Genomic DNA, 9,535 nt, shown 5'->3' on the forward strand with positions numbered 1-9,535 from the left:
AGTCGTACTGTCACGTACGCATCTCAGCAAAGCCATAGTTTATTTGCTATTACGACGTATTATTTGAATATAGCTTGAATATTTCAGGAATTTGTAAGCATAAGTTGACATTTTTAAGGTGAAACTAATAATAATCTTGACGATTGACACCAAAAATTGACACTTGACAGCCAACTGACAGCAGCGCCGGCGCTTTTTTAACGCTTGTGAGAACAGATACACGGAGATCCGTATGCTCTATTCAATTTGACGCCAACGCTCAACGCCGAAAATCGAACAGTGCTCGATAAAAAAGCGCCGCGCTTAAAAACCGCCTTCGTGTGAATACATACATGGTTATCCATTTGTGTCATTCAAACGCTTTTTTAACGCGCGTTGAAAAAGCTGCCGTGCGAACGGGGCCTAAAGCACAGACTTGGCACTTGGCACAGACTCTATTACTAATATTGTGAAGTGAAACTGAAATGAGAAGTTTTGGAACGTTCCGTTTAACAGCTGAGAATTGTCATTGTCAGTTCTAAAATTTCTAAATTCTAATTTCTGTATTTTCATGGTACTTTCTGATTGTTCGTTTGAATATGAAATAAATGTTTTCTTTGTATTGTAATAAGTTAACTAAATTTAAACTTAAAACAATTGAGTCGGACTATCTGTTCGTGGTTCTCATGTGTTAAAACCTGAAAAACAATGGTTCGCCAGTGCTTTTTACGATGTTTACTAGATTCGCATGCGCCTGTCAAGTTGCCGCACAACGTTGAAATCCTAGTGGGTCGAAGTAAAGTCACCAAGATAAAAGACCAGTCGTGCTCGCGTCATCAATGTAAGTGTTTATCGCATCGGATCGGGTGACTCGAGATATAAAGTTTAATTCAGGCACATATCGCACTAGATTTGGACTTACCTTGCCTTGAAACACAGGCTTGATAAAAGGGACTTGTGACCGGTATTCATTCCGAACGATAGATTTTGGGTTTTAATAGATATTTAATTTTAGGGGGTCAGCTTGTTTTAAGTATCTAATTGAAGTAAAATATCTAGTTGAAATATATATCTAAATTAAATGATTGCCTAGTTTGAATTAAAAAGCTATTATTTGCGTTTAAATAATTCTTATTTGTTTCTAGTGAGTTTAAAAGCAAACTGTGATGAATGTGTAGTTGAAGTCAAGCAACTTGGAATAAACCCGTCCGGTCTAGATGGATTTGCTATGAAAAAAGATGCCACATACAAACTAGGACATGGTACGAAAATTGAAATATTACTAAACTTCTACTCTCATGTGATAGAGTTTGATCCTCCTCCAGAAGGGTCTGCTACACCCAAAGTTAACACCAAAAGGAAACTAGAGGAAGAAGAGGAATCACCTAGGAAAAGAAAAAATCTAAAGGTTGAAGAAGAGTTGTCAGACACATCTAACTCTACGAAGAAGACTGAAAAAATAACAATGAGTCAAGATATGCCAGAAGCAGCTGAAAATGTATGGGAAGAAATAGACAAAGGAGAACTCTATATATTTACATCTAAAGGTGTTAAATCCAGCAGCAAAATAGCTGCTTTTGATATGGATGGTACATTAATTAAAACTAAATCAGGCAAAGTCCACCCTGTTGACACTAACGATTGGCAGATTGCTTTGCCTCCTGTGTCTCAAAAGTTAAAAGATTTATTTGCCAAAGGCTATAAAGTAATAATTTTAAGTAATCAAGCTCCAATTGGGAATGGTAGAGTAAAAATAGAGGATTTCAAGAAGAAAATAGAAAATATAGTTACAAAAATAGATGTTCCTATACAAGCATTTATAGCTACTGGTAAAGGTTTTTATAGGAAGCCTACTACAGGCATGTGGAATTTTTTAGTTGAAAAGGTAAGAGCATTTTTATTGAAGAAAAAAAACATCATTTAAAGACAATTTCATTGTAAAATCTGGAACAAAAGAAGTTTTCTACGCTTAATTGTTTGTTTTGTATTCCTTTATTCAAAGAATTTTATTTAGTTAAATGTATATGATGTTTTTGTATGATATTTGAATAAGATAAAGTTGAAAAAAAAAAATTCAGAAGATTGTGGTCTATTATTTTCAGAAAAATGATGGTTTAGAGGTAGACATGGATAAATGCTTCTACTGTGGTGATGCTGCTGGCAGAGTGGTCAACTGGGCCCCCGGAAAGAAAAAAGATCACTCCATGGCTGACAAGCTTATGGCTGATAACTTGGGTCTCAAGTTCTACACACCTGAACAGTATTTCCTGGGGCATTCTATTGCTAATGTGCCTTTTAGCAATCCGGAATTTGTCTCAAAACATCTGGCTCCAGAACCATTTCATGATAATCTAATTGGTAAAGAGAAAGAGGTAATTAGAAGTACATACTGTTAAAATCAATAAATTTCAATTAAATTATGCACAATCTTGGCCTTTGGGGAAAATTTGAAATTACATGTGATAGATAACTACTATAGATAGCTAGAGAAATAGAAATTAAACATCAACAAATGAAATGAGAGATACTGTACAATTATACCTAAATCAAAAATATACTAACATCTTAATCTATTGTTTCATCATGCATCATGAATTGTTGATCCTCAACTCTCACACTTGGTGAATTTTGATTTTTTCTTTGCAGATTTTAGTCTTAGTGGGATTCCCAGGAAGTGGCAAGTCATTTTTAGCCAAGCAAATTGAGAAAAAATCGCAGCATAAATATGTGGCAGTTTGCAGAGACATTTTAGGGACCTGGCAAAAGTGTGCCACTGAAGCAAAAAAGTTATTGCAGGTAATATTATTTTTAATTCTTCATTAGCTGGGTCCACACAGAGCGAGCATACGCCGCCGCCTCGTCTACCCTGGCCGTTTTGTGCCTCGCGCGTATGCTCGCTCTGTGTGGACCCGGCTATTAACATAACATATCATACAAGCTGAAATATTTTAGTTGAGAGATTCTTCTAATCGCTTCTCTGCTGCTTTCACCTATTCACATCAAACAAGTAAAGTCAGGGAGTATCTTACTACAGTCATAGGAATTTGAACCTTCTAAGCAATAGTTACATTACATATTTAAATGCTAGTGCCAATAGTCGCGAGCAGTCGTGGGTCTGTCACTGTTCGGTGGGGTAATAACCTAATAACTGAACTAACAATTGCCACCAGATTGTCATTCGGCATTCCACATTGTTGGCGACTGAGCAAAATATGCCGGAACACATCCTTATTTCTATGGTAACAAAGGTGTTCTACGATGTATTAGGTCACTTTGGCTGTCACTATGTTTTTAATGGTGACTGTACAGTCGCCATCAGATATATCGGAGCGGCTATGGTGCTCGCAAATATCTGAACACGCCTTTATTGTCAAGGTGTTAGACCGGGAGATCAGATATTTTTGAGCGCCTCGGCCGCTCTAAATTATCTAATGTCGACTGTACGTACCTACTCATCTTACGATACACGATACCTTATGTTTTCCAGTACGTGGTTGCCATTACAGAACTTTTTTTGGGCTCCATTTATCCGTTGTAAGAACAATGTGTCAAAATGCTGATTGCATTTGACATTGGTTAGCTACCGTATCGTTTGAAATGATTAGATAAGCTGGTTTATTACCAAAACAATGGAAGTTGGAAGTCTTAATGCTTGCTTTGCTTACTCACATTTCCAATTACACGATAAAAATTAAGTAGTAGGCTTTGTTAGTCTTGTCAAAGAGAATTTGAAATAGAGGCGGATTGTTAAAGTAAATGATGTAGCATTTACTGCCATCTTTCGACACAAATGATCAAAACTTTTAGAACGCCATTCGACTTTGATCCTTATTCTTTCACTGATATGTGTTAAATGATTAGTTAAATATCAAAAAGTATCGCCATCTACTCGACAGTAGGCCAAAGGTAAGGTGCCACCTTTCCGAGCGATGGCGCCATACCTTTGGCCTACTATCGAGTAATATAAACCATAAGATATTAGTCATAAGGTACATTTTCCAAAGTCACAATGTTTTCAGCAAGGTAAAAGCGTCATAGTGGACAGTACGAATCCCGACATCGAATCCCGCGGACGCTGGACGGCGCTGGCCAAGGAAATGGGAGTCCAATGCCGCTGCGCCCGTATGGCCACCACCAAGGCACACGCCCAGCACAACAACAAGTTTAGGGAGCTGATGAAAATCAAGCATGTGCCCGTTAACGATATTGTTTTTCATAGTTACAAGTTAGTTTTTTTTTTATTTCTTTCAGTAACTGGCCATCGGCCAATAACTGGCCACCCTAAACTAAAAATGTATTCTATTCACCTATAATTAGAATTCAGTTTAGTATAAGGTTTCAATAACTGGCCAGCCTTCAATAACTAGCCACCTTATACTAAAAGGTGAATAGAATTCATTTTTAGTTTAGTGTAGCCAGTTACTGGCATATTACCCTACCTTGATGATTTACTATAGTTTTTTTTAGCATTAGAAATAAGGTAAACAATCTTGATGTGCTTTTAATTGAAAAAGACATTTCAAAAAGAAGTTACGGCAAATATGTAACAATTACCCATATAACCATTCCAGTCGCAGAATCACAAAGTGGTAACTAAATGTCAGATGTGTCGTAACAGAGTCCACACAATGTGTCTAGAATTGTTTCGAAACAAAGTGTCGTCGCCGTGTCTACACTTTTCCGTAACAAGGTGTCGACACATTTGTGTGCACTTTGCGTGCGGTTTGCGACTAAATCTGACAGCAAATTTGTGACAGCAAATGTCAATATAAAATACCTCTTGAAAACCAAGGTTTGTCAAACTACTATTAGTGTCTCGTGTGCTCGTAATTCTAGTAAGTCATCATGGGCAATGCAAATGATAATAATCGACCGAAACCATATAAACACCCAACACCCGTCAACCTTTTACAGAAAAGTTTTTAAAGAAATTCAATAAGCTACTTAGGTCAGGCAACGAATGCTCCAAAAGTTGTAGAGGGAAATGCTCGGAACACAATTTTTGACTCCGTAACTCGGTTTGACAAGTTAGGAGGTGAACATATCAAAAGTCCCCGGTCGTAGCCCTTGAGCGGGGGGGAGAGAGGGGGCTTTGAAGGTCCCATTTTCCGGTTTTTCGATTATATCTCGGAAACTATGCATCTCAGCGACATGGCCACTTATACAAAATGAAAGTTAATTTAATTTGTTACAAGTTTATTCAGTCAATTTTTTCGATATGTTGAATAGTTTTTGAGATATCCGCTCTTGAAAGTTTATTTAGGGCTCTCAATTTTATCTTGATATATCTATATCAGTGAAGGTGCTAGGCCGTGTTTGGTATCGTTTTCGTATAAATCTGGGGTGCTGAATCCATTTAAGATATCACATTGACACCATTCCACAAAATAAAAATAAATCTTTTTAGGGTTCCGTACCTCAAAAGGAAAAAACGGAACCCTTATAGGATCACTCGTGCGTCTGTATGTATGTCCGTCTGAATACACAAAATAGTTCTTTACCTATAGATGACAGGAAAACCTATTAGAAATGTGCAGTCAAGCGCGAGTCGGACTTAATGTACGGAACCCTTAATACGCGAGTCCGACTCGCACTTGGCCGGTTTTTTTGAAACTCTTCTTGACGCTTAACCGCTGAACCGATTTCGTTGAAATTTGGTATAGAAATAGTTTGCGTCCCGGAACAGGACATAGGATAGATCTTATAACCAAAATCATCTTTTGAAGGTGTGAAAAGTGGCGTGGAAATTTGTACGGGAAATCAATAACCGCTGAACCGATTTATATGAAATTTGGGATGGTCTACATCTTTGATTTAGTCAAAAATGATGAAAAAACATGACTTCAAACCTAAACTTAAACAGTATTAACTTCAAGAAGTCAATTCTGAATTCCCCCCTACACCTCATTTCACACCTTTAAAGGATGATTTTTGAGATAACTTATTATATCCTGTCTCGGGACTCAAAATATATGTGTACCAAATTTAAATTAAAACTGTTCAGCAGTTTAAGCGTGAAGAGGAGTTTAAAAGAAAGTATTTTAATAAGTTTATATGTTTTTACTTCGGAATGGTGTCAATGTGATACCTTAACTAAATTTGGTACTGCGAATTTATACGAAAACGATACCAAACGGCCTCGTAGCTTTACTGTTGTAGAAGTCGAAATAAAATTGAGAGCCCTAAATTCTTATTACTTGGCCAAACTTGTGTAGAAGGAAAAGGTAAAATAAAAGTCTTCGGCAGGAATATAAGACACAAATATATATTTTTTTTGCGTTACTATTTCATTCATCAAATATAAACATACCTTGATTATACTATTCTAGTGAGATCCTCATAGATAAACAAAAACATTTACTTAAAAAATTACAAGGTCGAAATGTCACGGAACTTGTGAAAGTAATATGTGAAAAATAAAACATCAAACATCAAACATCAACATTTATTCAGCAAATAGGCCACAAGGGCACTTTTACACGTCATCATTGAATTTACATACAAGCAAAAATAATAACATCAACAATTTTATAAAATAAAACTAACAATTCAATCTAACTTATTACAATTACTAAGAGATGTATATGGTCTCTTAATGTCGAATTACATAAAAAATACAGATACAAAACACAAAAAAAAATCTAAAACTTTTATGACAAAAAAAATCTGGACACAATTTAAGAATCACCCAATTGCGTCGAGGAATCATCTGTATTTTTGCTTGTTTCATTACCTCCTCGCTTCTTTTTTGTCCTTTGTATTCTGTAGCAATTTGTTAGATCTGAAAACAAAGATAACTTGCGTCGTCACGGATGTCGATTTATAGGTTTTAGGGAGTGCAGAATTCGAAAACGATGATCATTTTATAATCCAAGATGGCGGCTACGTATTTTGTCATAAAAGTGGAATCCAAAATAGTCATCATTTTCGAAATCTGCGCCCCCTAAAACCTATAAAACGATATCCATGACGACTTTTATGACATAGTGCATTGCCGCCATTTTGAAATTGAAAATGTTATCATTTTCGAAATCTGCGCCCCCTAAAACCTATAAAACGACATCCATGACGACTTTTATGACATAGTGCATGGCCGCCATCTTGGAATCCAAAATAGTCATCATTTTCGAAATCTGCGCCCCCTAAAACCTATAAAACGATATCCATGACGACTTTTATGACATAGTGCATTGCCGCCATTTTTAAATTGAAAATGTTATCATTTTCGAAATCTGCGCCCCCCAAAACCTATAAAACGACACCCATGACGACTTTTATGACATAGTGCATGGCCGCCATTTTGGATTCCAAAATGGTCATCATTTTCGAAAGCGGGGCCCCCTAAAACCTATAAAACGACATACATGACGACTTTTATGACATAGTGCATGGCCGCCATCTTGGAATCCAAAATGGTCATCATTTTCGAAATCTGCACCCCCTAAAACCTATAAAACGACACCCATGACGACTTTTATGACATAGTGCATGGCCGCCATTTCGGAATCCAAAATGGTTATCATTTTCTAAATCTGCGCCCCCCAAAACCTATAAAACGACACCCATGACGACTTTTATGACATAGTGCATGGCCGCCATTTTGGATTTCAAAATGGTCATCATTTTCTAAATCGGGGCCCCCTAAAACCTATAAAACGACATCCATGACGACTTTTATGACACAGTGCATGGCCGCCATTTCGGATTCCAAAATGGTCATTATTTTCGAAATCGGCACTCCCTAAAACCTATATATCGACACCCATCTCGACTTTTATGACAAAGTGTTTTGCTACCATCTGCATGCAAGACATTTCTATTATTTTTACGTACAAAAATGGCCCCCTGTCAACTTTCAATCGAGATTTAATCGATAATTTATTCGATTAATATTCAGATTAATTCAATTTCAATCTATGTTAGGTCGACTAAACTAATCGCGATTAAAATTTGAGAATTAACTTTTTTTATTCCATTAATTAGTCGAATAAACAGTTAATCGATTAATGCCCATCTCTGACCACGGCATTTTTACACTTTGAGAATATCTGAAAACAAATCAACACAAGGAGCCATTTTGCAAATCCAGTAACATACCAGTAACTTTGTTATTACTTTTGACAGCGCGTGTCATGTGTCAACACAGAGTCGACACAAAGTCGAAACATTGCAACTACTTTGTGACTGCAATATTTCTCAGCCTTAAACCATATTTATACATCATAATTCATAATTAACAAGTTTCGTAGTATGTAAAGCGTTATTTCTGTTATTTAAGTATAGTATACGCATCGAAGTACTAAACATGCTTCAAATAATATAGTTATGAACACAGGCACTGAGAAGTAAACAATTTCATTTCCGGCTAAACTAAAACAATGTGGTGGCGCGTTGATTATATTACACTTAGTTTCTCAAATCACTCGAGCAGTTTAATTCCCCATAATAATTTAAGTCCTATTGTAATATAAATGCAAACAATATATAATTACGTCTTGTAATCCGTTTTAGAGATGGCGTATTAATGTCACTTATTTTTATTTAAGTATTTTTCCATCTGACAGTTTCCATTTGACAGGAACAAAATGAACGAATGAACGAATGATTTTGGCATAAAGTAGTCGCAAACCCGAAACAATGTGTGCACACGGCGACCACACTTTATGTCACTTTGTGTCATGTGTCGACCCTTCCCCATTTCTGGTAACTGTGTCGACACGGCGACGACTCTGCGACTGGAATTGTGACCGAAACAGACGGTGTCGACACAAGATGTGTCAACACGGCGACTGGAAATGGTTGTATGGGTAGGAATCTAATACGATCATTTATATTCTTCTGCTTTCATAAGTAATAGTTACTGATTTTTAAAAAGCGTTTTTCAATTAAAAGACATGTCAAGATCGCTTACCTTCTTTCAAGTTCTTTCTAATGCTAAAAAAAAACGAACTATAAGTTAATTTTTTTTTGGTCTTTAGTTGGACGTAGTTTTTAGCCTACGGCTAAACAGTCTTTTACTTTTGAAAATATTAAAATTGTAATCTCGCTTAGTCTCGAATTTTCTATTGTTTATTCAAGTACCTTTCTTTTGTTTCAGAAATAAATATACAGACCCCACGCCAAGCGAAGGTTTCAAAGAAATAATAGTTGTACATTTTAATCCCTGTTTCGAAGACAAAGAAGCTGAAAAGGTGTACAGAATGCATTTGCTGGAGAAGTGATAAGATTTGTGATAAACGGGAATTTTGTGTGATAATAAAACAAAATTATAAGGTCAGCAGATTTTTATTGCGTAGCGAAGATGAATATGGTACATTTGTTTTGAGTAGTATAGTTTAGGCCTATTCTGTAGGCCTAATAGAGTATTTTTAGTAGGGTTAATAACTCAATTGTATTGTCATACCCACCTAGTAATCCAAACTTCACTTATGTTTAGAATTCTAGAAATCTATAAGATTCTAGAAGTGTTGTTATTAAACTTCCGAAACGTTCTTAAGTGCCAACAATTGAGTCATTTACCTCATAGAGACCTGTAGATCAATGATGGACGCAAAAT

The 9,535-nt window shown here is 36.2% G+C and overlaps 1 protein-coding gene across 1 annotated transcript; it reads left to right on the top strand.

The window, feature by feature from the left end:
- The first annotated feature begins 596 nt into the window (after positions 1-596).
- LOC134796029 (uncharacterized protein F21D5.5) lies at positions 597-9,256 on the top strand. The gene is made up of 6 exons (XM_063767944.1): positions 597-820; positions 1,125-1,864; positions 2,082-2,351; positions 2,626-2,775; positions 3,999-4,204; positions 9,077-9,256. Exons 1-6 carry the CDS (start codon positions 688-690, stop codon positions 9,198-9,200), a joined length of 1,623 nt encoding a protein of 540 aa, XP_063624014.1. The 5' UTR covers positions 597-687; the 3' UTR covers positions 9,201-9,256.
- Positions 9,257-9,535: the final 279 nt, after the last annotated feature.

This window comes from Cydia splendana, chromosome 13, assembly GCF_910591565.1.
Source record: "Cydia splendana chromosome 13, ilCydSple1.2, whole genome shotgun sequence".
Lineage (NCBI taxonomy): Eukaryota > Metazoa > Arthropoda > Insecta > Lepidoptera > Tortricidae > Cydia > Cydia splendana.